This window comes from Tribolium castaneum, chromosome 1 (genome assembly GCF_031307605.1).
Source record: "Tribolium castaneum strain GA2 chromosome 1, icTriCast1.1, whole genome shotgun sequence".
Lineage (NCBI taxonomy): Eukaryota > Metazoa > Arthropoda > Insecta > Coleoptera > Tenebrionidae > Tribolium > Tribolium castaneum.
Genome location: NC_087394.1, coordinates 23,204,518 through 23,231,324, shown reverse-complemented (window position 1 = coordinate 23,231,324; position 26,807 = coordinate 23,204,518). Strand labels below are relative to the sequence as shown.

The 26,807-nt window shown below is 35.7% G+C and overlaps 7 protein-coding genes across 8 annotated transcripts; 5 read left to right on the top strand and 2 right to left on the bottom strand.

The window, feature by feature from the left end:
* Positions 1 to 1,433: 1,433 nt before the first annotated feature.
* On the bottom strand, positions 1,434 to 6,988 carry LOC656251 (kinesin 8A). 2 transcript variants are annotated; one of them, XM_008192888.3, is made up of 6 exons: positions 6,657 to 6,988; positions 5,404 to 6,603; positions 2,689 to 2,953; positions 2,259 to 2,637; positions 2,036 to 2,119; positions 1,434 to 1,972 (listed from the first exon to the last, which is right to left on the bottom strand). In XM_008192888.3, the coding sequence occupies exons 1-6, from the start codon at positions 6,812 to 6,814 to the stop codon at positions 1,938 to 1,940; spliced, it is 2,121 nt and encodes a 706-aa protein (XP_008191110.1). In that variant the 5' UTR covers positions 6,815 to 6,988; the 3' UTR covers positions 1,434 to 1,937. The 2 variants fall into 2 exon arrangements, with proteins under 2 accessions (XP_008191110.1, XP_967885.1); XM_962792.4 differs by having other exon boundaries at positions 1,434 to 1,962; positions 6,657 to 6,987.
* A 186-nt stretch (positions 6,989 to 7,174) lies between these two features.
* On the top strand, positions 7,175 to 8,167 carry LOC656335 (uncharacterized). The gene is made up of 2 exons (XM_962874.4): positions 7,175 to 7,782; positions 7,835 to 8,167. Exons 1-2 carry the CDS (start codon positions 7,422 to 7,424, stop codon positions 8,146 to 8,148), a joined length of 675 nt encoding a protein of 224 aa, XP_967967.1. The 5' UTR covers positions 7,175 to 7,421; the 3' UTR covers positions 8,149 to 8,167.
* RpL18 (Ribosomal protein L18) lies at positions 8,153 to 9,150 on the top strand. The gene is made up of 4 exons (XM_962949.4): positions 8,153 to 8,293; positions 8,418 to 8,504; positions 8,568 to 8,826; positions 8,877 to 9,150. The coding sequence occupies exons 1-4, from the start codon at positions 8,291 to 8,293 to the stop codon at positions 9,092 to 9,094; spliced, it is 567 nt and encodes a 188-aa protein (XP_968042.1). The 5' UTR covers positions 8,153 to 8,290; the 3' UTR covers positions 9,095 to 9,150.
* Positions 9,151 to 9,430: 280 nt separating this feature from the next.
* LOC656500 (p21-activated protein kinase-interacting protein 1-like) lies at positions 9,431 to 10,727 on the top strand. Its single transcript, XM_963026.4, has 2 exons — positions 9,431 to 9,594; positions 9,642 to 10,727. Exons 1-2 carry the CDS (start codon positions 9,517 to 9,519, stop codon positions 10,671 to 10,673), a joined length of 1,110 nt encoding a protein of 369 aa, XP_968119.1. The 5' UTR covers positions 9,431 to 9,516; the 3' UTR covers positions 10,674 to 10,727.
* BHD (Birt-Hogg-Dube) lies at positions 10,665 to 14,783 on the bottom strand. The gene is made up of 2 exons (XM_963104.4): positions 14,244 to 14,783; positions 10,665 to 12,215 (listed from the first exon to the last, which is right to left on the bottom strand). Exons 1-2 carry the CDS (start codon positions 14,643 to 14,645, stop codon positions 11,469 to 11,471), a joined length of 1,149 nt encoding a protein of 382 aa, XP_968197.1. The 5' UTR covers positions 14,646 to 14,783; the 3' UTR covers positions 10,665 to 11,468.
* A 179-nt stretch (positions 14,784 to 14,962) lies between these two features.
* Aps (Aps pyrophosphatase) lies at positions 14,963 to 21,125 on the top strand. The gene is made up of 3 exons (XM_963254.5): positions 14,963 to 15,403; positions 18,534 to 18,689; positions 20,647 to 21,125. Exons 1-3 carry the CDS (start codon positions 15,305 to 15,307, stop codon positions 20,839 to 20,841), a joined length of 450 nt encoding a protein of 149 aa, XP_968347.1. The 5' UTR covers positions 14,963 to 15,304; the 3' UTR covers positions 20,842 to 21,125.
* A 240-nt stretch (positions 21,126 to 21,365) lies between these two features.
* On the top strand, positions 21,366 to 26,807 carry LOC656838 (probable ATP-dependent RNA helicase DDX20). Its single transcript, XM_008192889.3, has 3 exons — positions 21,366 to 21,645; positions 21,693 to 21,866; positions 25,039 to 26,807. Exons 1-3 carry the CDS (start codon positions 21,459 to 21,461, stop codon positions 26,742 to 26,744), a joined length of 2,067 nt encoding a protein of 688 aa, XP_008191111.1. The 5' UTR covers positions 21,366 to 21,458; the 3' UTR covers positions 26,745 to 26,807.

Genomic DNA, 26,807 nt, shown 5'->3' with positions numbered 1-26,807 from the left:
AAAACTCATTTATTGAATCGCTATTTTACAGAATTTCATAATTTCTGAATGACCAATTTTTTGAGTTTTTAACTATGATTGAAATGACGGTTAATATAAATTATTTTAAATAAAAAACATTGGCCGAAATGCCAAATACACATCTTGTGTGTTAACCATTTTTCAGAGCTCAATTAATTAAGAATTAATGAGATCTCTAAAGTGTTTAAGTGAATTAATTCTGTTTGTGCTACAAAGAGCTAAATACCGAAATGAGATACAAAATCGCTTGATTTTCTGTACCTAAAAAATATTGTACGGTAGAGTAAATTCGAACGTTATACAAATCTGGGGTCCAAAAAATGGTTCTAAATTAATTTAATTTCAGTCATTTCACTGGGTGTTCGGAAAACAATACAGAAATGTTAAGTTTTACTATTATACTTGTACGGAGAAAAATTGACGGCTAAAGTATTCACGAGAAACGTGAGAAAAAAACATTAAAAAATTAAAATTTGCTTTCCGTTTCTTATTTGTTACAACGCTGCGGACATGGAATACGGTTAAAGCTTAAAGATATAAAAAAACATGTAAGAAAGAAAGTTATAACGAATAAAATCTTTTAAAAAAGTCCGCGAGAAAATCTCTGTATTTTTTGAAATGACATTTATGCTCTTGAAAATATGACCGGAATAGATTTGTTGGTTGCTCTGGCGCAGGGAGTAATTAAAATTTATATTTTTCGCTACGTTTCGATTTTTTATTAAATCTTCAAAAGACTACAAGGGAGAAACAAGGTTTGTTGAATGGAAGAACTTGTTGGTTTCTTAGAATCAATATTGATATATAGTTATTTATTTTTCATATATTAAAGGTTTGTTGACTTTTTTAAATATTTTTTTCTATTTTAAATATTAAAGGTAGAGATATGGCTTCTCAAACACATTTAATTTTCTGCAATTTTTTGGTATCTTCAAGTGAATTTGCAGCATTTTGAAAAATATAGGACGATGTACATATTGGTAAGTTAGAAAATTTTTGTAATGGTTTTCGATATTTTTTTTGCATTACATTAACCTGTATTTCGTTTTTGGTACGCTGTGCTCGCCGTTATTTAAATTCAGGCTCTTAAAATTTAAACAGAAGAAATGAACAACTGCGCCATCTGGCGACAATAACGAAAATATCGAGAACCGGGGACGTTTTATTTGCACATCGCCTCGTATCCTAATCTTTAGATATCCGTAGTTCTTGCAATAAGATTACTCTTCGCGGAAATAATTTATATATATTTTTGCGGAATAGTTGCCTACATAATAAGCAAACGTCCCAATTCTCCCTGCTTTGATGTCAAGCGGCGACAATGTGTGCATCCATCAAAAAAGACACTCTGAGCACTTGATTGACGCCGGTTTCGTTAGACCAGAACCTAGTTTATAAATAAGAGACTTGCAAAAATGGGTAGATTGTTTATTTTACATTAGAATACAAGAGTCAGTCAATGCATCTAACTAGTGTTTAAATAAGTCGAATAAATAATGGCCATAGGACATCCGCATCACCACCACTGTGAGATCATCGAGACGCATTCGGGGCCTCCTGCGATGCCTCACTACTTCCTCATGCCGCTGGTGTTCCTGGCTAGTGCAGTGATCTTTTCGATAATAATTGTGATCTTGTTAATTGTGATTGCACGTGCGAGACTCACGCCGGTAGTGTTTGCCCGCGAACAGTTTGAGGACAACACAGTGGAAAATACTGTAGCACGAGCTATAAACTATTTCACGCACCTCAACAATCGATTATTCTAATTTTAATTTTTTATCGCATCCATGTACAAAATTATGGTTTAATTCTAACAAAATAAAATATTTAGTATAAAAATTAAAATATAAAAACTTCAACATGAATAAAAGCCTCAAGTCCTGAACGCAGGACGTTTTTTTAACGCTTCGGATTTAGTCAGTTGTTTCTTGCGCAGCACTGAAATCAACTTGAAATTAATATTTTCTTAATTGTCGCGCTTTCGCTCTAAACCGCCGAAAGTCACACTCACCTGGAGTTAAGGGGCGTTTGGCCGCTACGGCCCTCCTGTCCTTCATGCCCTCCTTTTTCGGTTTAGTATTTGGCGATTTGTACACTGGAAAAACAAAAAAAATCTCACAGAGACATTTAATAAAATTTCGAAAATTACAATTCACAATTTCTCTCGACAAATAAGTGTGAAACGACGCCGTGAAATATTTCCGTAATGACAGCGTTTAGAAAATCAGTCCCACCTTTAGCCATCAGTTCTTCGGCACACACTTTCACTTTGGGCTTGGGGGCTTCCATGACAAAGGTGCTGTTCATCCCGTTGACATTCTCGTCGTTGGCCCTTTTCCTGGGGGCTCTGGCGTCGCCCTCCCCGTCGATGGAGGTGCCGCTGGACGTGGAGCTCACCCCCGAGTCGAGGGGGCTGTCCCAGCTGATGTTCCTCCTGCCTTGGACGTGGTTCACCAAATTCTGGTACTCCTGACAGAGGGTGTCGGTGGCAAAGCCGTGCCCTCGCAACTGCATGTAGCAACTCTGCAGCATCTTGCAGCTCATCTCCAGGAGGTTGGCCCGCGAACGCAGCTCTTCTTCCAGGATGCTGCACCGTTTTTGCAACAGGTTGACCTATTTATTTAATTGAAGAATGAGGAATATAGGAAAGGGAAAGTGGCTCACTTGGTATTGCAATTCCATTTTGCCGATTTTCTCCTCGCACAGTTCGGACTTTTTCTCGAGTTCGGGGTGTTGGAGGACCAAGTCGATGGTTTTGTTTTCCAACTCGATTTTCGATTTGGTTATTTCGTCCAATTCGGCGCGAAGGCTGTCTTCTTGGCGGTGGAAGCGACCAACCATATTGCCGAGTCTGCGGTGAGCTTCCTCTTTTTCGGGTGTTTCATTCAATAAACCGCTCAGTCGCGAATCAGCGTCTTCTTTCAACTGTCTAAATTACACAAAATTGCATCAAAAACTAAGTTGCTGTAAATTATTCGAAATAACGCAAGTTGAAACCTTTTTAAATTAGTTAGTATTTGCCACAAGAATGAGCCAAATCACTCAGAACTGGCTGAAATAACTAATATACTCGTAATTTAGCGAAGAATAAAAATTGCTTTGTTTTGTGGGCCATTAAAATAAGCTGGATAGCGCTAATTTAGCATAAAATAACTTCATCCCAAAATGATCAGTTAAATCTCGGTATCTCCAATTATTGAGATACTATTATTAGGTTGCAGAACAAAAAAAATGTGGAAAAAGTTCACAATTTATTTAAAACAAAATTTGTGTCTCAATCGGTAAGCTATTACGAGTACTCTTTGTTCTGGGTTCTAATAAATAAAACAGGTTCATTTAAAAAAATTATTATACGTCAGATAGGAATCCCTTTTTAATAACAGAACTGGTTCACTTGTGTATATCGATAACACAGGTCCACATGATTTTTTTATTTATTTCAAAAAATTAAATTATTCTGTTTTTGCGCTTTTTTCTGCGAGTTTTACCATCTCTTGTCAGAGACATGTTAGTTACACAGCATGACATCCATGGGCAACCCTGTGGAATGTAAATATGAATGGCTGATCACATCAGTGATCAACTGATCACTCTTGGTCCATAAAAAAATTTGTCCCAGACGTAATTTAAAAAAAATGCAAAACCTATCAGCCGAAATAGACGTCATCTAATATTTGAAATTAATAATTTTTCCGAAAATGTTTAAAATAATAAATATTTCAAAAATTTGAAATAAACTTTTTTATTACCATTGAATTCAGGACACATGAAATATACAAAAACACCTCGTCACGAAATTTTCATATGTAGGCCTACATGTAATCAATTAATCATTGTCAACAAAAATATTATACAGACTAAACCAAAAGTAATGCACAAAATTTATGTTTTGTTTTTAGCCATTTGAATAAAAAAAAATCATTGAACAGGTCGATTACGCAAAGTGTCTAAGTTTTGGCGAATTACGAGTTCAGAGCGTTGTGAGAATCAATTCGTTTGTCCAAATGTAGAAACAAAATGAAGATTCGGGGCTTCCCCACACAGATACACTGGTATTTAAAGAAAGATCAAACCAATCTAATATTTATAGGTAGGCCCGAATCTTTATTTCTTTCTATGTTTGGACTACTGAAGAGATTCTCTACAATGCTCTGAACTCGGAATTCGCCAATTTTGAGACACCTTTGTATTTTTTTAATGCCAGATTTTGATATAGTGATAATTATTCCACTTCTTAATTATTTTAATTTTTCTAAAGACAACCGACATTTTGGTTCACTGTTTTAGATAGTACGCATCTTTTTCTTTCTGGTGATAAGAAAAATAACTTTAACTTTTTGTTGTTATTTTATAAGCAGCAATTGTTTTTTTTTATTTTTTTCTAAGTGGTACGCAAACACTTAATATGACACCTTAAACACAAAAAATAAAGAACAAGATGCAGCTCTGTGTAAACTCTCCATAATTTTTTTTTTATTTTCTTCTTTCATTTATTTTGCTTAGTTTTTTGAATTCGTTATTCTTAACAAAAAGATAAAAATGTGTATAACTTAAAACACCAATCAAAAATATCAACTGTTATTAAAAAAATAAAAATAAAAAGGCAATTTCAATATTCATGACCAATTTATTTCGTTTTTAAACGAGGAATCGAAAAAAAAATTACTTAGCGTGGATTTTACAATCGTCAGATAACTTTATCCTGGGAATATAGTTATTAATAATACATATGCGAAAACACAAACTTTAAGCGTTTTCGTATGACTCTTATTCATTTTTTCTTGTTGGAACAAAATTTGTTTTATATTAAATTAATTTTTTTAATTTTTTTTTTCAATTTATTTTAAATATTAAATTTAAACGTATTTTAAATTATATTTAAAACACGTTGATCTGTTTTAAAATAGTGTTTATAATCTAGGATTCAGATATTAAAAAGAAGGCTTAAAATGTTACCAACATTTTTTTTAAATACATTGTTGTAAGCATGGTAATTATAGTAGGGTCAACTTATCCGGGGTTTATCAGACGATTGTAAAGTCCACTCTTGTTTAAACTTGTGTCAAATAGTCTACCTCATACGAATTGACTTCTCCTAATGTATACAGAGCCCTTATCTCTTACTGCTATTATTTAAAAAAAAACTGCTTCCTTGAGTAATTTTGCGGTACAATTGATCACATGAATAAATGATGCATTAGGACACAAGAGTTGCAGGTGATATTTTTCATCTTTATTGTATCAAAACGGACCAACAATTTTTCCCTTACCATTGACATTATTTGATATCTTTGGCCTTTTACGTTTATATCAAAGTCTATAAGCATAGCCATGATAAATAAATAATAAAAAATCTCAAATTTAATAACAAATACCAACCTCCTCAAAACGGTGGTCGTTTCTGAACACTCCACATGGTACATCCTATTCAGCAACTTCTTTCTACTTTCAATCAGTTTCCCAAATTCAAGAGCCACCTTCCCGTCAACCTTATTTTCAGTGACTTTCTCCCTAAGCTGTGCCTTAACCCTCTCCAACTCCTTTTTCAAATCTTCAACAATTTTCACATATTCTCCCGCATGCAATTCGACATTGACCACATTTTTCTTAACATCGGACTTGATTTTCTTCGCCCTTGTGGCATATTTCAAAGTATTGTAAGTATCGTCGTAACAGAGCGACGATGGAGACACATTCGCCACCATAACAGTCTGGCAATTGCCCCCTAGACTGTCTTTGAGTAATCTGGTTAATTTCGAGTCTCTATACGGGATATATTTTTGGCCATCGGCAAGACTATTAATACAGTTGCCAAGCGCAAGCAGCGACTTGTTTATATTGGCGCCTTCGGCAAACCTCGCGCCCCCATATCCGGTGGCGGAGCCCCGCTCACTCCCAGCTAAATCAATCATGCTGAGTTTGGCCGCCCTGACTTCGCGCGTGGCCTTAATCTCCATCTGGATGTAAACTTGAAAGACTGCGTGCGACCTGGAGCTCTCCGCGTTGGCGTCAGTGGGGTGCTGGGTCCGATTACCGTTCCCTTTTGCTAACAGTGTGAAAAGTTCGTCCGGATTATCGATTTTGTGGACTTTAATCCCAGCCACCATGACCCCATAGCGCCCGTCATCCCGCAACTGCAAGGGGGCCCCCGGGTTCAACAGATCCTGCACCAGTTCGTTGTAAACCTCAATGTACGAAATGCCCAGCTCGAACTTGCGCTCCTCCTGCAAATCCTGCTTGGCTTTGAACAGCTCAGCCATCGTTAGGTAGGTGATGCCAGGATTGTCCGTCTGGCCAATCATGGTGTGCGTTTTCCCAGCCCCTGTGGCCCCATAGGCAAACACCGAACAGTTGTACCCATCCATCAGGCTCTGGATGAGCCCCTTTGTCGTGTTTTCAAACACCTCGCAATTGGTCGACTCGAACCCGAAAACCCTATCGAACATAAACTGCATGTCTTTATTGGCTTTGCGCAACAAATCGCGCCCCTTCTGCTCGACCCCGTGGTAGAAAAACGCCTGCGACTGGCATTTCGGGTCGAAAATCAACACCTGATCGTCGACAATCTTCACAACATCTCTAGAAAAAGCGTCACTTTTTCTCCTTTCTTCCACACTATTTTTTTCACCTACCTGCTGTTATCGCCCTGTTCTTTGTGGTTCGGCGGCCGGACGCGCACCACGACCCGGATGTTGGCCGAAGACCGCACTGTGGGGCCCTTCTTGCCCAAAAGACGCGACCTGATTGGGGCGCTCCTCAGCCGAGGCGACTTAAACTCCGGCTTGCCCATTTTACGCAAATAAAACACTTCACTCGTTAAATAATTTGTACACACCGAAAATATCACATCTGCACAATTCTGTATAAAAGAGAGTGGAGAAAATCGTAAACTTTCATCAATTTTTGACGTTTCAAACACTTTGGCGAGAATTTACGAGTTTTGTGACAGGACAACGACACAATTGAAAACAACCATCAAGTCGACCGTTATTCGGATGGTTTGAATTTCGAAATTTGAGCGGGGGGTCGGTCATACAGAAATTGGCAACGGAAAAAGCCACAAACCCGAAATAACAAATATTTTAATTGCAAACCAACGAAAGACAAACACATAATTGAGCGTTTAGTTAATTTAAAGACATAATTTCTTGCAAAATTAACAAATTCAATGTTTTGCTCAACCGGTAGTGCAGTTGGCTCGCGATTTCAACCGTTGTTTTTGTCTGTTATCGAAATGATTCACCCAATTTAAAGACTTTGAACCAATTATGCATCGTTTTGGCACTTTAGTAATTAGTGGTAATTAGCCTAGTTTACAACTGCAATAACGAAAAAATATTTGAAATTGTCGGTAATGCAGTTCAAATGTCAAACTGACATAACCTCAATAAACAACAATGTCTCAAGCAGCCCGGAGGCTTACAAAGGCCGACTTGCACTTGCCTTGCAAGCGGCAGGCGGTTTACCTTTTGGGCAAGATTTTGGCCCGAAGGCTCGACGACGGTTCAGTTCTCAGAGGCAGGATTGTTGAAGACGAGTGTTATCTAGGGGGCGAAGACAAGGCCTCGCATTCGTACAACGGGCGCCAGACGGCCGGGAACGAACCCATGTATATGCCCGCGGGAACGACTTACGTTTACTTCATTTATGGAATGTATTGTTGCTTCAATATTTCGAGTCTTGAGCCAGGCGCTGCGGTTCTACTTAGGGCCCTTGAACCGATTCAAGGCCAGGAACAAATGGGGAAATTACGAGCAGGTTTGTCCATTCTCTCGAAAAATTATGGAAGTGTGAATTGTGTAATTGTTAGCTAAGCAAAAAAGTCCGTTGAAAAGTCCTTTAAAAGAAAAGGATTTGTGTAATGGGCCCTCCAAGTTGTGTATGTCGTTCAATATTACAAAAAATAACTGCAATAAGATTGATCTGACTGAAAGTGAGGTGTTGTGGCTGGAAGACGATGGGTTTGAAGTGGAGAAAAAAGACATTGTGACGTGTAAAAGGGTTGGTATTGGGTCGGCGGGCGAGGAATGGGTGGGAAAGCCGTTGAGGTTTTACGTTTTGGGTAATCCTCATGTTAGCAAAAGGGATAAAAAGACAGAGAAGAAAATGTCCGAGTCTGATTAATAAAGTTTTCCATTTTTAACTTGTTTTTATTTCATTTCAAATTTTGAATTGTCGGTAATACAGGCTGCCACAGTTACCAGCAAAGGCGGCCAAGTGGCAGCACCGTCGCGTGCCTCTTTCTTTCTGTCAATTCGCGACAGCCATGGTAAGTTTACAAATATTCTTGATTATTTTGATCATCTTGAATTAAAAAATTGATTAGATTGATTATTTTGCCTAGGGAAGTCGTCAGGACTGCATTTTAATTCGTATCTTTTGCTTATTTTCAGGGTATCGACATTAACCATAAACACGACCGTAAGGTTAGGCGCACCGAACCCAAAAGCCAGGATGTGTATTTACGCCTTTTAGTTAAGGTAATAATGTGTGGAGCCACCACATTCATGTCCCTTTAATCCTTTTTTTGTGCCCCTTTCCAGTTGTACCGTTATTTGGCCCGCCGCACGGGCTCCAAATTCAACAAAATCATCCTCAAACGCCTGTTTATGAGCAAAATCAACAAGCCCCCAATTTCCCTCGCACGAGTCGTTCGGGCGATGAAAAAGCCGGGCCGTGAAGGCCTCACTGCTGTCATTGTTGGAACCGTGACAGACGACGCACGAATCTGGGAAGTCCCCAAACTGTCAATTTGTGCACTTCGTGTTACTGGAACTGCCAGAGCCAGGATTCTGAAAGCGGGTTAGTTGTTGACCGTTTGTGTTTTTGTGTCTCTTGACTGATTTTTTCAGGCGGTGAAGTGATCACTTTTGATCAGTTGGCGCTGAGGGCCCCCACTGGAGCCAAAACTGTGCTTTTACAAGGGAGACGCAACGCTCGTGAAGCTGTTAAACACTTTGGACCGGCTCCTGGTGTGCCACATTCTCACACTAAGCCGTTTGTGAGAACCAAGGGAAGGAAGTTTGAGAGGGCTCGCGGCCGCAGGCGCTCATGTGGATACAAAAAATAAGCGTTTTTTGTTGCTGTACTCATAAGTTTTGTAATAAATAGTGTGTGCAGTGAAAATGCGGTTTTATTCACAAAACCAGACGTTTGTAAAAATAAGCGGTTATAACAAATGCATTCTTTTTCAATCGCCAATTGGCATCAAAGAGGGCTAAAAAGTCGTAAAACGCTGATTTCTTTTCCCACGTTTTTTATTATTTGAAATCGAAATTATATGACAAATTTATTATTTCAAAAACTGTAATTAGAAATGTATGACATGCCGATAAGTCGCTATAAAAATCGAAAAACAGTTTAGCAGTCTCGAAGGGCTTCAAAGTAGTTCAATTTGTACTCATTTCTGTTTTTAAAGCATCATAATTCATAACCTCACTTTTGACAGTAACATAACCTCATTGTCACATGTGTTTTTAAAGGGTGCCAAAAATGGTGAAAGCACCGTCGTTTGAGGTAATAGCGGGCAGCTATGAGGAGTTTCTCCTGGGGTACAACTTCTCGTCAAAGGTACGACCCCTTCATTTATAAAATTCGGCCAAAACGCCAAATTTTAGGAAAACCAACTAGTTCAAAGCTTTGCGGCTCACGATCACTCGGCAAGCGTCCGCTGCGTGGCCCTGTCAGGCCCCTATTTGGCGTCAGGGGGCGCCGACGACCGTATTTTTATCTACGACTTGAAGTCGCGTAAACAACACTGCACCCTAACCCACCACGATGCCACAATAACATGCCTCCAGTTCACCGAAAATCACTCACATTTAATAAGCGGCAGTTCGGACGGGGTTTTGGCCATTGTGAGGGTTGGGAACTGGCAGTTGGAGAAAGTTTGGGAAAAAGCACACAAGGGGGCCGCTATTTTGGACATTGCTGTGCACAATTCAGGCAAGTTGGCGTTGAGTTTGGGGGCGGATTGCCACTTGTGTACCTGGAATCTGGTCAAGGGGCGTCAGGCCTACGTCATCAATTTGAGCAACAAATGTAAAAATGCCAGAAGTTTGGAGAGGATTTCGTGGGCCCCTGATGAGGTCCGCTTTTTGTTGTATGGGGGCAAGTTTACGGAAATTTGGAGTATTGAGACTGGGGGTGTGTTGAAACAGGTGGAGCACGGGGAAAAGGTGACAGCGTGTGTCTGGTTAAGTGATTCAGTTTTGTTAGTGGGGCACGAGAATGGGGAAGTTTCCGTCTTGAACCTCGAAGACAATAGTACAGAAGTGTTCAAAGCACATGGGTCTAGAATCAAAGGAATTGCTTTGTATAAGAAGAAGATTATCACTATTTCGAGTGGTGGAGAAATTAAAGTTTGGAATAAAGATTTTGAAGAGTTGGCAGTGATTGAAAGTGGGTGTCGGCTCACTTGTCTCTGCGTGGTGCCCCCTGTTAAGGTCAAAAGTGAAGAAAATACAAACGAAGAAAGTGTCTCTCAGACAAATACGGAAGTTACGGAAAATAAGAAAATTGTAAAGGCGCAAGTGGTTGAGGAAATTGAAGATAATGATGAAGAAATTCAAGTGAGGAAAAGTAAAAAGAAGAAGGTTGTTTTGGAGGGTCATGAACAAAGGGTGAAGAAAAAGAAGAAAAAGACGTAACTGTTTAACGTTAATTGTAACAATTATTCCGTAAATATACAATAAGCAAACAAATATTTATCACATACATATTATCACATTACGTATCGTGTGATTAAATAAATGTGACATCAAAGTCGACTCTGAGAAATAAAATTCGGGCCTGCTTGATCCAAAATAAAAGTTTTAAAGTACGGTTATTAAAAGGCGTACAAATAAAACGCTCCCGTCCTGAATAGTTCCGTTGATGTCGCTAGAGCGCGCGCAGTTGTTCCACTGCCCTCTAGGTTTTCAGAGCAATAATTTAAAAAATTGGTTGTACTAGTATAACAGTTAGGACAAAGCAAACAAAAAAAAATACACGCAGATAAAGCATCAAATTATCCATTGTACGACATACACATAATGCAAAAATTTTATCGTAAACTATATTTAAAATAATTATTTCAAACTTTTACCAATTTTACTAGTCAGTTTCTCAGTCTGTTATGAATGGAAAGCTCAACATTAGTTGAGCAAGTAATTAGAGTATTGGTTGAATTTAAATTGATTTAAAACGCTTTTGCGCCCAAAACGGTATACACTCAAAGCGCGTCATTTTTACTATACCGTACTTGTTTTTTGGTTCAGAAAATCCAGCGATTTTGTACCTCGTTTCATCTCCTAAGTTTTAGTTCTCCGTATCCTTAAATTAATTCAGATTTTGATTAAATCAGTTTTCAAGTAATTTCCGAACCTGAGACCTTTAAAAATTATTTTTTTTGTGAATCAAGCCTAGGCCCAAATTTTGTATTTCACAGTCAATTTTTTGATGTCTTAATTTTTTTCGTTCCTGCACTGTGCCGTCCAATAGGCCAGAAGGGGCAAATCAAATTTCTGCACTCCCAAACTTTGAAATAACTCTTGATTGGGGGCAGAGACCCACGTGAGACTCCTCGCCACATTCCTCCAATGTAAGATGGCTCCAATCAGGAACGGCTCCAACGCCCTATCCACCAAAGCCTCATTCTGAAGCGCCTCTTCAATCACAGTTTGCAATTTGGGTAATTTCGGAGGCAAACACCCCGACCATTCCACGACCCACTTATCGTCAATTTTCCCCAATTTGCAAATTTCGCCACTCTTCGGAAGTGACCAATTTTGGGGCAACAATTGGCGAAAAACCCCCAAAATTTCCTGGTCCACTTTTAGTTTGATTCCTGTTAGGATGCAATAGACGGCTTTTCGGAAAGTTTCGCGGTCCATGTCTTTAAGTAGGGCCCTCAAGGCTGCAGGGGGGCAACTGATGGGGATTTCGGGAGCGCTACTTGGTTTTTCAACAAAGGGTTCAACGGTTAAAAGCCACGTGAACCACATGTGTAGATGGGCAAAAACGGCCGGTTCGCCGGTTAATTGTGATAAAGACCGTGCGGGGCTGCTGGGGGAACCCTGGGCCTGTCTCACGGCCCTCTGCGAACACTGACTCTGCTCAACTCCGTTGATTTGTGCCGCTTTGGTCTGCAAATCCGAGGCGATTTCTTTGATGTTTTTCGTCAAAATCGGCCAACAGTTCAGTAAATGGATCTGGAAATAATCATTTCCTGAAATTGTGCCCAAATAAGAATTAAAAAAATTCAAAAAGAGAAGTGGAAAATCCATGAAATTGGTTAAAAGAAGAGATAAAAGTTAGAAGACATGAGAAAATTAAAGTGGGGAAACAAATGATTGAAAAAAGCAGTTTTTAAAAGAGGAAACCAAAATCAGCATTGGGATAACAGGAAAATAAAAAAACAATACCGATAAAACTGATCTTATTTGGTAAAAAAAAGATAAAAGTGTTACGAAAATAATGAAGGTAGAAGAAAAAAGAAACGATTAAACAATAGAACTTTAATGATAAAAACCAAAACAGAAAAAAGTTGCTCTAAGATACAGGGGTCTTTGAGTCGCAATGAATTAGAATCGCGCTCCTGGAGTCAGCAGGATGTTGAAAAAGTAAAAAATAGTAAAGAAGTGAGTGTTGAAATAATAAACAAGAAACAGAAGGACTCAACAAATGTTGAGCTAAAGGAAAACCAAGAAATGTCGTAGCAAAAAAACTAGAACAAAAAGACTATAAAAAAACTTGTCTTCATCGGAATTAATTTTTAGCTTTAAATTTATTTAAAAAATAATAACAAAAATCCCTCCCAATTATTCTCTTATTTTCTTAATTAATTCTTAATTAATTAAAATAGAGGTAGGGTACTCACACTGGTGCCAATTTTACCAAACTGTTTTCTGTTGATAAATTCGCTAAAATTGACGATGGATTTTTTTATTTCATTTTTTAGAGGTTTCCTGAACCGTTTTTTATAACGTATCAAAACAGTTTTTATTTTTAAATATAAAATTGAATTAATTGAATTAAATTAATCAATAAAATTTTAAGATTTATAATTAAAATTAAAAAAGATAGGGTGATCTTAAAGTCTTGAATTCAAATGATAAAACAATGGAAAAAATATAAGAAACATAAAAATAATCGATTTGAAAAAAAGAATTTGAAAGAAGTAGAGGAATAAATATTGACTAGAAAAAAAGAAGTTGTAAAGAAAAAAAAAACAAAATTAGCATAGGGATAACAGGAACAATAAAACTGATAAGAAAAAATAGAAATGTTTAAAAATGTTAAGAAAAGAATGAAGGTAGAAGAGGGAAAACACGATTAAATCAGAGAAGTCGTCTTATGATAAAAACCAAAATAGCAAAAAGAGAGATTTGGAAGCTAAAAAAAAGAAGTACTTAGAAAGAGTTGAGTTATGAGACAAGAAAGAAGAGAGAAATAGAACGCGAAAGAGTCAACAAGTGTTTGAATAAAAAGAAGCTAAAAGAAATATCGCAAAAAAATTAGAGCAGATCTTTTTGTTTTTTGTTATAAAAATTGAATTAAAAAAGTACCCATTTAAGGTGACTACTAAATTATATTTTTATTATAATGTCAAAGACTAATAATTGTTAATTACACAAAATTCAGCGTTTGCAACTTTAAGAGCCGGTTTACAGAACATTTTAATTGCATTTAAAATTTAATTCGAAATTAACTTAACATTTGTCAATGCTTTTCAATTGGCAACTTAATTCGAATTCGTTTAATCTTGAATTAAATTTAAATTTCGCTTTCTGTAAACCGGCTCTTAGGATCGTTTAGGATCGTAGAAGAGTCATTAATTTAATCATTAATTAATTTAAACACTGAAGAGATTCACATGCATACAGAAAAAATATAGTATTTAATAACAATAACAAACCCTGATTTCTGTGCGACGACCAGTTATTGAGACAAAGTAAAAAATACTTTTAGGACACTTCATTTAAAATTTTCTGAAGGCATACATTCGGCTGGTGAAACAATGGGAAAAAGAGAAGAAAGTATGGAATTATTGATTGGGAAAAAAATAACAGGAGAGTTGAAAACAGTATTTAAATATCGAATGAAAAAAGGAAGAAAAAAATGCTAAAAGAGAAAACCAAGATTAAAATTAAAAAAGAGATGGCTGGAAGACGCGACAATTGATGAAATTGATAAGTATGAAAAAAAAAAAAACGAAAAAAATGCAGAATTCAACTTACCTTGTCTCGCATCAGTATTAAAATGCTATACTTCCGGTGAAACCCCCGTGCTAGCGAGTCCTGTAACGCAAACGTGTGGCTCAAAACGTGCCCCCTTTCGCTATCCCCAAAGTACATAGTCCCCCCTTCGCGGGTTTCCTCACAACTGAGACTCCTCACGGCGGCTTGTTTCAACAAAAAGGCCACATCCTGTTGCAAGGGGGTCCGCGTGGTCACGTAACAAACTCCCTCGTCCTTACTGACCAATGACTGGTCCAAATCAATTGACTGGCAAGACTCGCACCAAGGCACTGAAAGACTATGGGGGTACTGTCGGGGCTCCTCCTGACATCTCTGGGTCGCCAGAATCACACACGGGCCGTGACTTTCGCAAAAGTGGCCCAAACCGACCACGCCGTCCATGGTGCCCCCTCACACACGACTTAGGACAAGTCGGTCCTAATTGTTTCCTAATTGCGGTTTTGAAGTAACCATTTGTTATTGTTAGTTTTGAGGTTAGTTGCGCATTGCGTAATAGTTGACGCTAGAGGGCGCGTGCGTCGCTGGTGACTTTGGGCTTATTTCGGCCCAAATAATTATTTTTGGGGGTGTTTCGGGGCGCTTTTTGCGCGATTTGGGACCGTTTGGTCGTTTTGGGGTCGTAGGGGGTGGAAAAGGGGCGGGAAAGCGGGTTTTGGGTTAAGTTGGCAGCATTGTGTTGTGACAGTTGGGGAAAATCGTCCGTCAATTGTGACTTTTTCCGAAGCTGCAAAGGGTCAGCAGCGGGTTAAATGGGCCAGTTAAGCCTCCATCATGGGTTATAATCAATCGCCCTATAGCTAGCTCTAAGCTAAAAGCACGCGTTTTAAACCGAGTGTATTAGTTTGTAAAAAATCTCGTGTGTAAATGTTCGGCTCAGGTTAATTATGATGGATATAATGTGGTGTAGAAAAAAAGTGTGATAATTTCATTTCTAGCGGCTATGGCTGTCCAGTAGAGTGTTAAACCAATCAGTTAATTCGTTTTAATTAGTATTTCGCGTTAATTTACTATTTAGTTCGATTCGCCCGTGGAAACCCATCATGGTCAAAGAAAAACCAAATTCCATCCGTATTTACGACGAAGAAGGCTTCCGGCGACGTGCGGCTTGCATTTGCGTCCGCTCCGATGCCGAGACTGAGGTGAGCATCATTTCGAGTCGGAAAATTTATTTTGGCAAAGGCTAGGCCAATGTTTACGGTGCCAGCGAAATGCCCAATTTATGGCGCCAAACTGCAGTTCGAATTTATCTACAAACAAGCTTATCGCGATTACGACTGGGATTATCCGACCTATCGCACACAACGTGCAAACAATTCTCTCATTAACATCCTTATTGTCGCACCTAGTGTGACGCTAATCCATCTATTTGCTTGCCGGAAGGCAATCTCGACGAAGAAAAACAATTCACGAGCAGATGAGAATGTTAATTGCATGCAAGGGGACGAGAATTCGCAATTTACAACTATTTAGGCGCGTTTCTATGCCCATTTACAACCCCCCTGAAGCACGTTCCAGGAAAATGAATGAAATGCTAATGTTGCACCGGTTGACCACGGTTCAGGTGGAAAGTTTCAGGTTTCGTGTATCAAAGTGTTTGTAAATACCAAGAAATGTGACTCATTTTTTTTCAAGAAGAGCATTAGCACTGCTTCCCTGTTTTACTGCTGTTTAACTAAATTCCAAATATGTGCACAGAAAGTGATCTTGTTTGGCGTCACTTGGTGCGAATTTTGGAAATCGTAATTATCACCTTTTTTGACGATTGCTACTAATATAATTACTGGAAATGTACAGCAAAAATAAGAATAAACGTTAAATTTTCATAAATTTTTCATTACTTTTTGAATAAATATTAGATAAAGTGTGAAGATATTAATGTAATAACGAGAAAAAGGATTAAGTTTTCTTCATGAGAATCGACTCTTTTTTGTTTTATTAATAAAATTCCAGTTACTGGCATTCCAAACCAAATAACTTTTTACAATAACGTATTTTGAAAAATGTAACTACATGTGATTTTTTTAATTGACAATTACAATTGGAGTATACTTTAATATTTTTGTAACTAGTATGAAAACGCTGATTGTAGTAATAATTAATCAAGCTGAAGAATCAAATACATATAATAACATTTAGAACTTTAAGAACGGTACATTAAATACAAATTTAATTAGAATACTTTTTTCCCTCAGTTTTTTCCTTAGTTTACCAATCAAAAAAAAGGCATACTGTAATTTTAAATTAATATGACCGACCGCATAGTGCTGTCTCTTTTTTTTGTAATATTTTCTAGTATTTGGAAATAAGGATAAACTTAAGCTTTTCAAAAATGAAATCCATTAATCTATTAGTGCAGATCCTTTTATATCTCGTTCGTAAAACCAATGAAAAATTGGAATTAAAAATCATCACTTACGTCAAAATTGTTATTCTTTGGTATAGATTATTATTTATTACGATAATATTTTGCTTTTCTCGTTCTTTACGTCTTAATGTTTTCTGTAGAGATGATTTAAAATTCACTTTATTCTAAACAGGAAAACAAACACAGTTATTGGAGTTTTTATGTGAAAATGTTGTTATGTGGAAATGTAACGGCCACAGATCTTGATAAGCCGGCGATAAACTTTTAATTTTTTATTAAAAATGAAAACGATTTTTATATTATCTGTTTTAAATTACTGCAAATTGTCGATTTTATTCCTCATAAGACATTGACATTTCATAATAATTTGTTCATAAAATAATGCTAAATATTGTAGTATTCAAGTATCTGTTTTCTACCAAATATTCAGGAAGATATTTTATAAAAAAAAAACAAATAATATGTTCGCGCAAATTGTTCTTTTTTGGCGTCAAGTTAAAGTAAATCTAATTGTTGCCGATTGTACAATGTGTTTTTAAATGATTCTCACTTAGTTAATTTTGAAATTTGTTTACATGTAAAAAAAATGTGCCGCTCTGCTTAATTGAGTTCTTTGTCAGTAAATGTCAAAACTGTCAGTTGTGAAATTTACAAATTGTCATTTAATTAATTTAAAAATTTTCGTTAAAATTTACACTGTGCAAGAAAACACTGTTATTGTCGAAGCTTATTTTTGAATTGGAGACTTATTAAATGGAGAATGGTAATATTCGGTGTCTAAATGCCTGTCATTAATTCTATAAAGCGGCATTTCTGATTTTAGGTGGGAAATTCACAGACGACTAGATAAAAATCATTTAAAAACACATTGTATTATGAATGATATTTTTTTTAATTTCAAAGATTACATTGATTTAAAACGACACTTGTACGCGTATTATTTTTTTAATGTGAACACATAAACGCAGTTTTAACAATCTTTAACATTTTGAATTAGAAATACGTATTTAGAACATCGGTAGAGCTTGCTATACAGGTAATAAGCTTTTAATTTTTTATATAGATTTTTGTCTTCATATTACCAAATTAATATACATATTTAGGAATTTTGCTGCGTTAACAAAGACTGACCATTTACGGCATTTATTAACTGTATTTAGCCTTACCTAATTTTTATAATTGTCAACAGGATAAGTAAAAAGTTAGTCCTGTTGTAAATACATAATTAAGGTGTACACTTGTGTATGACTGTTTCTGACATTACCGCACAAAGTTTAAAGAAAGTTTTTAATTTAACTTTTCGTAGGAGTGGTGTTTGAAACAAATATTCAACCCAAAGTTTGATTTTATTTCACATTCAGAAAAATTATTGCAGTGTTTCGCTGCCGTATTTCACTGTTTTTCGAATATTTTGTTAGGTAACAGTTCCAAAAATTTGCCAAGTATAACCCGGTAATGACCTTGTGAAAAACTCAGCTTTTGTTTTTTATTTTTAGAAATATCTCAAATGTTAAATGTTAGCAATTAGCATAAATAGAATTGTTACGTGACGTATCCGATTTGTTTTTGTTTGTAATTAAATTCATGCAATAAATACGCCATTAATTGTATCTGTTACATAATCAAAAAAATAATGATAGAGAATATTACAAAGCGATTTCCATCAAATTTTTGAATGAGATGAGAGTGTCCAAAGTTCGCAGTGCGAATTGAGTAACAAATCGGATGATTTTTAACCGGGTTCAATGAATTTATCGCTGTAAAATATTGCGTTTATGACGAATATTTGCGGCAATTTTAGTTTTGTTGTATTGATAAAAATACTGAAGGTCGTCATTTTGCACCTACGAAAGCTGACACCGGCGATGTGTCATTTCATTATCTAATTGATTTGTCGTCTGAAGGTCCTGCTGGTGACGTCTTCTCGCAGACCGGAAAAATGGATCGTTCCGGGGGGCGGCGTCGAGCCGGAAGAAGAGCCGAGCGTGACCGCCACCAGAGAGGTCCTCGAGGAGGCGGGCGTCATCGGCAAGCTGGGACGTAGCTTGGGAGTTTTTGAAGTAAATACATTTTTTATTGTGTAAATATTTTACTGAGTATTTCTACTGCGAAGGCTCAGGTTGGAGATAAAGCCCGAGCGTACAATTATGATAAAAAAGAATGTCACCCCTAACAAGGAGCTTAACCCAAACCACAGAAATAATTTTTTGGGTCATAAACCTAAACAAGTATTCCTTCGAAGGTTTCATACCAACGATATTTTAATCTATATTAATAAATGAAACTGTATTACGGATATTAGATGAAGAATTACGTGATGTGTCAGCTTTTTAAGTAAAGTAAGGTTTTTATTTTTTTATAAAAAATAGCTTATAAGCTCTGGTATGTTAAGGAAACGTTTCAGGATATTTCTAAAAGATTTAATAAAAAAATCCATCGTCATTTTTAACGAATTTATCAACACAAAACAGTCTGTTAAAAAATGGCACTAGTCAGTACTTGAGTGTTTTCACCGTACCTTTATTTTAATTGTTGTAGAAGTTATAACTGTAACTATGGAATATTTTTTGCCATGTTGTCAGATCAATTTTTTAACTTTCTGGGTATGAAAATCACAATTTTGAAAATTAATTCATGATTATTATAAATAATTTTCTGTTTTGTTAACATGGAAGTGTAGGGGAGCTTAATCTTTTTTTGGTTCTATCACCGATTAAAAATATTTTAAGAAATTAGGAGAAAAAAACTTCCATTTTACTTCTCAATAATACTGCTTAGAATTATTGAGAGGGATTTTTTTTATTACAGTAATACCTCATTAGTTTGAAACTTTTGGAAACTGAATAATTATTATTTAGTAATTTGAAGTGATCCGTTTTTATTCTTTGCAAGTTTCAACTTCTTTTAAATTGCTTCAGAAACGCTTAGTTATTGTAGCAACGTTTTCTTTGTATACCATAAAGTTTTACAACAGGTAATGGTGTTTAAGATAAGCAACACTCACAATCAGATATTTTGACAAGGGTGACTCAAAAATATTTACGATACCGATTGGTTCGTCTCAAAGACTATAGATTGTCTCCAATAAATCACAATAAGCGTGCCTAGTTTCGTTCCCGGTTGAACTTCATCAAGATTGCAACAGAAAATGAGGACAATTACATTATTGCAATAAAATTATGGATTGTCTTTTCTTTCTATGGCGATCCTGATAATGTTAATAGGGAACGAAACTAGTCGATTGAAACACTTTTATTTGTCCTGTGCCTTTAATTGGATTAATTTTCATTATAATTATTTCAATTTTTTAATTATGTTTTATTGATATTTTATTTTTTATACTTATGTACTTATTAAAACTTCCACGTCTGTTTCTTCAAATTATAAATATAATTACTATTGTTGTTACTTGTTTATACGTATTACATAAATAAAATTTAAAAATGCACAAAAGTTCTACATACTTCAAGTATACTCAATAATCCGATTTTTTGACAGTCCAAATCTTTACGTCTGAAACCTTGGTTTTATTGACTTTGGATAAACAAGGTATTACTATATTTTTCTAATGTTTGTTGGAACGTGTGCTATAGCGTACTGAAGACTTTACGCGCCAATTTGTACATAGCCTGTATTTTTTTATAATTTGAAAACGAATTAAACTTTAATAATTGGGAACTAAACTGATTTGAATTTATTTGTCATTATACTTTGCATGGATAATATGGTTAAATTAATTAGAACTATTTTTTTCATTTTTTATCCACTTTCAAATTCCAACAAAAAACACTTTAAACCACGCAAAACCCCACAATTAAAGTCAAAGCTAGTATTTATCACCACATACTCTCCCTAATGTAAGAAATTGACAATGTTCACTCAAAATTGCAAAAAATTCATTAAATGGGGGATTACGATAATTTCGGTACTGTTTCGAGAGAGCGTGTAGTAGTTAATTTAATTTTATTTTTTTAGTTTAAGAAAGTGTCCGATTCTACTGAACGTTCTTTTTTTCAGAATTTAGAACACAAAGACAGGACTGAAGTGTATGTCATGACAGTAACTGAAGAATTAGACGAATGGGAAGACTCAAAGACCATAGGAAGGAAGCGACAGTGGTTCACGATAGAAGAGGCTCTAGAACAGCTCGCGCTGCATAAACCGGTGCAACGCAATTACCTCCAACAGTTACGACGCTCGAAACTAACATGAGATTTGTTTTATTATTAAAAACACTGTTACTGTCAAACATGTGCTTGAGGTTTTATGGGTTTATTTATTAAAGAAAATTCGACTATATGTAAGATATTGAATTCGATTTTTTCGTAGTTTTCTGCAACAATAATGCTCTCGGTTTTAGTGAGGTATTGTTCTTTTTACGCCGTTCTGTTTACAAAATTCATTTAAATTTAAGACTATTATAGTACTTTCTTATTGTTTTGTTGCCTTTTGTTATAACCTGAATATCAGAACAATAAAATGTTACTTAATACCGACTCATTTTAGTCATTTCGAAACTGGCGCCATCATTTCGATCCCAACACCACGTCGGCATTACAGGAATCATCTTCAACAAATCAGTCTTTATCTGTTTCAGAGACGTTTTTTACCAATTTTAAATACAAAATGATGAATTCTAGCAACTAAAAGTAGCACAATTATTTACATAACAAAGCTTGATAGTTTTACTAAAAATTAAAATATTTTAGTACGTGTACGGTTACAGATTTCTGTAACACATCAAACGATCACGAAACGTCAAATTTTTGTTTTTTGAGGTTATAAAATTATGTTAGTTTTATGGTTAGACAGTTTTAATTTATTTAATAATGCAGCCAACCATTGCTCACGATTTAGATGCAAAAGAGCGCACAAAAGACGTAATTCTCGACGAAAACATCAGTTTTGCGTCATTACTACTCCCCGACGACATAAAACAGGGGCTCTCGGTTAGTGGTTTCAAAAAACCGTCTCCAATTCAGTTCAAAGCCATTCCCCTAGGACGATGCGGTTTTGGTACGTTTGTCACTTTTGTCAGGACTAGAACTAATCGAAAATTGTAGATTTAATTGTGAAGTCCAAGTCCGGGACCGGCAAAACTTTAGTGTTCTCAACAATTGCTCTTGAGACTGTTAATACGGCCAAAGACCATTTACAAGTCTTAATTTTGGTCCCGACGCGGGAAATAGCTGTGCAAATTGAAGACGTTCTGCGCAGCGTGGGCTGTCACGTAAATGGTTTTTATTTTTTTTTTTTGTAAAAGAACATACAATCAAACAAAATGAAAATGATGCGTCCATAAACGAACGTTTACGGTGCCACACCAAATTCTTGACCACAACCAACCCCTGTAATAAATCATTAGAGATCGTCAACTAGTTTTGAATGTTGTTCTACATTTTGAAATGTTGAAGAATTCCTTGTTGTAAATGGTTGGCTAGGACAAACATGAAATAATAGTTACTTCCTCAAAGTACGAAAACACATTATTTGAACACGAGTGAGGTGTAACGCTACGCTTCTCCTCCTCTTTCTGCTCCTCTTCGATCGGTAAAATCTCCTTACCGTTCTTGAAACTTAAATAACTATAATACTTATGCGACTAAAATTTGCCGAATAACAAACGTGATAAAACACGGATTCTTATTTCATTTATATTAAATTATTATCATTGCGAATTAATGAACAGAGTTGAAGGTTAATTAAATTTTTACTATATTTGGGGAGTGCTGTTTAATATGTTTTCGTAAACTAAAAGGTTTTGTTGCAAAAATAAAATTACGTGACAATTAAAAAACTGTTTTATTTCACTATCTTTTGCGGTGTAATCGGTGTAGTATTTTTCATTAAAGACTTTGACCGCGAAATGATCACTGCTCAAAAATATTTTAAATTAAAATAATAATTATTTTTAAAATTTCATTGTTACAAACTGTAACTAAAAATTTTATTGTCTTTATACATAGTTTATTTCTTAACGATATAAAACTTACTGAATCGTTGTGCATAAAACAAGATAAAACAAAAATGTAGTAATCTAATAAAATTGTATTTTAAATTTTACAGGTAAAGACGTCTGTCTATACTTTTCATCGTTTCAATTATTAATTGCACAATCGGTTTTATTAACATTTTTGTTTATTAAATGTTTCAAAAACTTGGTATGACTGGAATAAAAGTAATCAATGGACGTTAGGGTAATTCATTTATGGAAATACCCTGATTAAAATTTTGACCATTTAGGTCCAAATAAGGTTCATTAGAAAAATTTAAGAATACCTAACACCATAGGAGATAAGGTGAGACCAAAATTTTCCAATTTTTCTTAAAATCGATAAACATTAATTTATTAATTTTTTTTAAAACAAACGAAAAATAAAAAAAATCAAGTTCGTTACATCAGGTTTTAAGAGGTCAAAAAAAAATTGTATTACTTAGTTAATGCCAAATAAGTTTGTGTCGATTTAAAAAACATTTTAATTTTAATTCGAATTAACTTTACCTTTTTGTCATTGAATTTTAAATGGCAACTTGATGTCGGACTTTAAGCCACTTATTTGCTTCGAGATTTTCGAACTCAATCGTGTCTTAATTATAACTAAGTATTATTTACTACAATTTTTTTATTTCCGAAAATAATTTGTTTTTTTAAGTGAACCACAAAACATCCAACTAATTTATTTATTTTTAGTGACAAAACATGGCAACGAATCTGAAAATTTTTTTAGTTCTCATTTGTTTTTTAAGAAAATTAATAAATGTTTATCAGTTGTAAGTTCATTGAACCACTAGTTTACGATCTCTAATAATTTATGGTAGGGGTTGGTTGGTTGGTTGTGGTCAAGGGATCGGGGGTGGTTATGGACGCGTTTTATTTTTATTTTGTTCGACTATACAGGGTGCTGCATTTTGGATGTCCAAATAGGATCTTCGAAACTATAAGAGGTTTAGACTAAAACGAGTGACACATTCTCAGGTCCAATTTTTGAGAAATAATTTTGGTCAAAACCGCTTTCCGCGGTTGTTTTCGACTTATAAATAAAAGTTGCCATTTTAGCAAAATCCTAAAAACCCCATATCTTTTTTATTATAAAAGATACACATTTAAGACACACATTATGCAGAGAATATAACAATGTTATCAGCGTTTTTTTTAATTATTTGTTTAACTGTAACAACATAAAATTGAATTTTTTAAATAGGAATCATAGTTGGCTATGACATTTTCGAAAAAATTTTTTTTTCTGAACTGAAAACAATATAAATACAGTTTGATATTTCTATATACTTTTAATAAAAAACATATTGAAAGCAGTTGGCCATGGAAAAATTATTTCACATATAAGCTGTGAATAATCTAGAAATTTTGTGAACGGTTATTAAAGTAAAAAATTTGAAATTATCAAAATAAGTTATGTTAAAGTTATTTTCAATAGAACAAATATACGATCGTCGCAGATTTTAATTACATAAAAAATGTTCAGAAAACTGAAAACGATGTGTCACTACTATTTAATAACACTTTCTTATGATTTAGTGAAGTGCAATGGCGATGACGTTGATAATGTTATGTATTTTTTACTACAAAAGAGTAAAATATTTTGTAAAATAAATATTGACAGGCAATACGATTAATAAGATTTTTCTTTTTTCCACATTTCATGTTTAATTAAGAAATAGAATGACAATTTTAGCTTGCCATTTTAAATCTAAAAACAAATAATTTTTCTTAATCGCAAAAATTTGTTCTAATAATAATTTATTATGCTGTTTTTGAATTAATTAGTGTTTAAAAAATCATTAAATTATAAATACTTGTTGGGTAATATATTTTTTCATAGTTTTTATTGAAAATCGAAATTTTTTTCATGGCCTACCATAAAGAAAAAGCGAAATGTTATGTTTTCCTTAATATTTAAAAATAATGTATTACATAAATAGATATATCAAATCAGAACAAAATAAGCTTTTAAAAAATACTGCAGCCGCCTATGATTCTTATTTAAAAAAAAATAAAACTTTTTGTTATTACAGTTGAACGAAATATAAAAAAAATCGCTGACAACATTATTAAATTCTCTCTCTGTAAAACGTGACTTTGTTATAATAATATGTGAAGTCTTTGTTTTAAATAAGTATCTTTTATAATAAGGAAGATATGAATGTTTTAATATTCCACTAAAATGACAACTTTTTCGAAAGTCGAAAATAAAAGACTATAACAGGATGCGATTTTGGGTAAAATAATTCTCTCAAAAAACGGAGCCGCGAATGTGACTCGTTTTTCTTTAAATCTTTTACTTTCGGAGTTCTCCTAGTCGGACATCCAAAATGCAGCACCCTGTATATATCACGGCTGTCTTGATACACGTTATTCATTGAATAATTTGATTAATTGGCACGTTTTAGGCCTCAAAATCGAGAGTTTCATCGGTGGGAGGCCCCTCGAAGACGACTTGAAGAAATCGTCCAAGTGTCACATCGCAGTGGGGGCCCCCGGCCGAGTCAAACACTTGCTAAAAATGGGGGCCCTCACTACAAACCTCGTCAAACTATTCGTCCTCGACGAAGCCGATAAATTAATGGAGGAGAGTTTCCAGTCTGATATTAACGAAATTTACAACAGTCTGCCCCCTCGCAAACAAATGATAGTATCGAGCGCCACCTACCCACAAGAACTTGACACTTTCCTAGCCAATTACATGCAATCCCCGACTCACGTGACGTCCGAAAACGAGACCCCACTCCTACTCGGCCTTAAACAATTCGCAGCCATGCTAAGGCCCGGCCTTAACTCAGTCCAACAAATGAAAATAAAAAACGATCTTTTGATAACAATCCTAACGAAAGTTTCGTTCGTCCAATGTTTGGTTTTTACGAATTACCAATCACGGACCGAGACAGTTTCGAATTATTTGAACCAGAAGGGCTGGGATTCGGTTTTTATTTCAGCGGCGCAGAAACAAACCGAGCGGTTGGAGGCGATTGACAATTTGAAAAAATTTAAAAATCGCATTTTACTTTCAACTGATTTGACTTCACGGGGTATTGACGCCCCCAATGTCGATCTTGTGATAAATTACGACTTGCCTTGCGACGCTGTTACGTACTTGCACCGCATGGGGCGCGCTGGTCGCTACGGTTCGGGGGGACTTTGCATTAATTTCGTGTCAGAGGGGCCCGAAGTGACCAAATTGCAGCACATTCTGGGGGCCATCGGGGGGAATTTATCCATTGCCAAGCTGCCCCCATTGGAGGGGGTGGATTTGTGGCAAGTCGATTTGAAAACACTGGAACAAATAAGGGGGGTCGTGCCGTCTGACACTTCAAATGACGTTAGCGAAAATTTGAAAAGTGAGGTTATGGAGCTAAAGGAGCGCAAGGATGGGAAGAAACGTAAAAGGGTTAACCCGGAAGCTAGTCCCGATTTGCAAAAGGAGAAACGCAAAAATGATTTCTCACAGGACACTTTTTGTAAAAATCGGGGGCTTCTTAACTTGACTAAGGTTTTACTAGATCCGGGGATTAACATAGATGGGGACATTACCGACTCGGTCGATAATTACCTTAAAATTTTGAAAGTCGATGACTTGGAGGAGGAAGTCCCGGTTGTTACTCCCCAAGTGGAGGATTTTATGGAGGGAATTTTCACGGCGGCGTATGACTGTGCTATTGATAGTGGGGGGAGGAGGACTTGGACGGAATATTTGCCTTTGGAGGAGCTCGAAAAATTCCAAAACCGTGGTAAAGAACTTGATGTTGAGATAACAAATGATCTGGAGGAGGAGGAGGAGGAAGAGGTGGAAGAAGAGGAGGAAAAATGCGAAGAAGAGGAAGATTTCGAAATGGAGGAAGCAGTGCATAGGAATGACGTATCTCTCGAATGGGCTCCAGTGGTTCAGGAAGGTTCTGGCAAACGTTTTGATCAATTTTTCGAGGACTGTAGTAACGTTTTGTGGCAAAATGGTTTGACTTTTGAAACGGTTGAAAGTTTCGACGATTGGTTCTACCACTGGCAGGAGTCTCTCCAATCTGTCCGAAACTACGTCCAGCAGAACATTTACATCGAAGAAATGAGTAAATATCAAGAAAGCAGGAGACGAAGTAATAAATAACGGATGTTTCCCTGTCCCGCCTTGAGCAGTTCCTGTCATAATAAATAATACAAAACCTGTTAA

Excerpts from the sequence above, each read along its gene's own strand:
- RpL18 (XM_962949.4), top strand. Across the intron at positions 8,505-8,567 it reads ATTTACGCCTTTTAGTTAAG|TTGTACCGTTATTTGGCCCG; the intron begins GTAATAATGTGT and ends GCCCCTTTCCAG. Across the intron at positions 8,827-8,876 it reads AGCCAGGATTCTGAAAGCGG|GCGGTGAAGTGATCACTTTT; the intron begins GTTAGTTGTTGA and ends TGATTTTTTCAG.
- Aps (XM_963254.5), top strand. The coding sequence starts at position 15,305 with ATGGTCAAAGAAAAACCAAATTCCATCCGTATTTACGACGAAGAAGGC. Across the intron at positions 15,404-18,533 it reads GCTCCGATGCCGAGACTGAG|GTCCTGCTGGTGACGTCTTC; the intron begins GTGAGCATCATT and ends TGTCGTCTGAAG. Across the intron at positions 18,690-20,646 it reads GTAGCTTGGGAGTTTTTGAA|AATTTAGAACACAAAGACAG; the intron begins GTAAATACATTT and ends TCTTTTTTTCAG.
- BHD (XM_963104.4), bottom strand. The coding sequence starts at position 14,645 with ATGGACGGCGTGGTCGGTTTGGGCCACTTTTGCGAAAGTCACGGCCCG. Across the intron at positions 12,216-14,243 it reads TAATACTGATGCGAGACAAG|ATCCATTTACTGAACTGTTG; the intron begins GTAAGTTGAATT and ends GATTATTTCCAG.
- LOC656500 (XM_963026.4), top strand. The coding sequence starts at position 9,517 with ATGGTGAAAGCACCGTCGTTTGAGGTAATAGCGGGCAGCTATGAGGAG. Across the intron at positions 9,595-9,641 it reads GGTACAACTTCTCGTCAAAG|GAAAACCAACTAGTTCAAAG; the intron begins GTACGACCCCTT and ends GCCAAATTTTAG.
- LOC656251 (XM_962792.4), bottom strand. The coding sequence starts at position 6,814 with ATGGGCAAGCCGGAGTTTAAGTCGCCTCGGCTGAGGAGCGCCCCAATC. Across the intron at positions 2,638-2,688 it reads AAATGGAATTGCAATACCAA|GTCAACCTGTTGCAAAAACG; the intron begins GTGAGCCACTTT and ends TTAAATAAATAG. Across the intron at positions 2,120-2,258 it reads CGAAGAACTGATGGCTAAAG|TGTACAAATCGCCAAATACT; the intron begins GTGGGACTGATT and ends TTGTTTTTCCAG.
- LOC656335 (XM_962874.4), top strand. The coding sequence starts at position 7,422 with ATGTCTCAAGCAGCCCGGAGGCTTACAAAGGCCGACTTGCACTTGCCT. Across the intron at positions 7,783-7,834 it reads AATGGGGAAATTACGAGCAG|CTAAGCAAAAAAGTCCGTTG; the intron begins GTTTGTCCATTC and ends TGTAATTGTTAG.
- LOC656838 (XM_008192889.3), top strand. The coding sequence starts at position 21,459 with ATGCAGCCAACCATTGCTCACGATTTAGATGCAAAAGAGCGCACAAAA. Across the intron at positions 21,646-21,692 it reads CCTAGGACGATGCGGTTTTG|ATTTAATTGTGAAGTCCAAG; the intron begins GTACGTTTGTCA and ends CGAAAATTGTAG. Across the intron at positions 21,867-25,038 it reads CGTGGGCTGTCACGTAAATG|GCCTCAAAATCGAGAGTTTC; the intron begins GTTTTTATTTTT and ends GGCACGTTTTAG.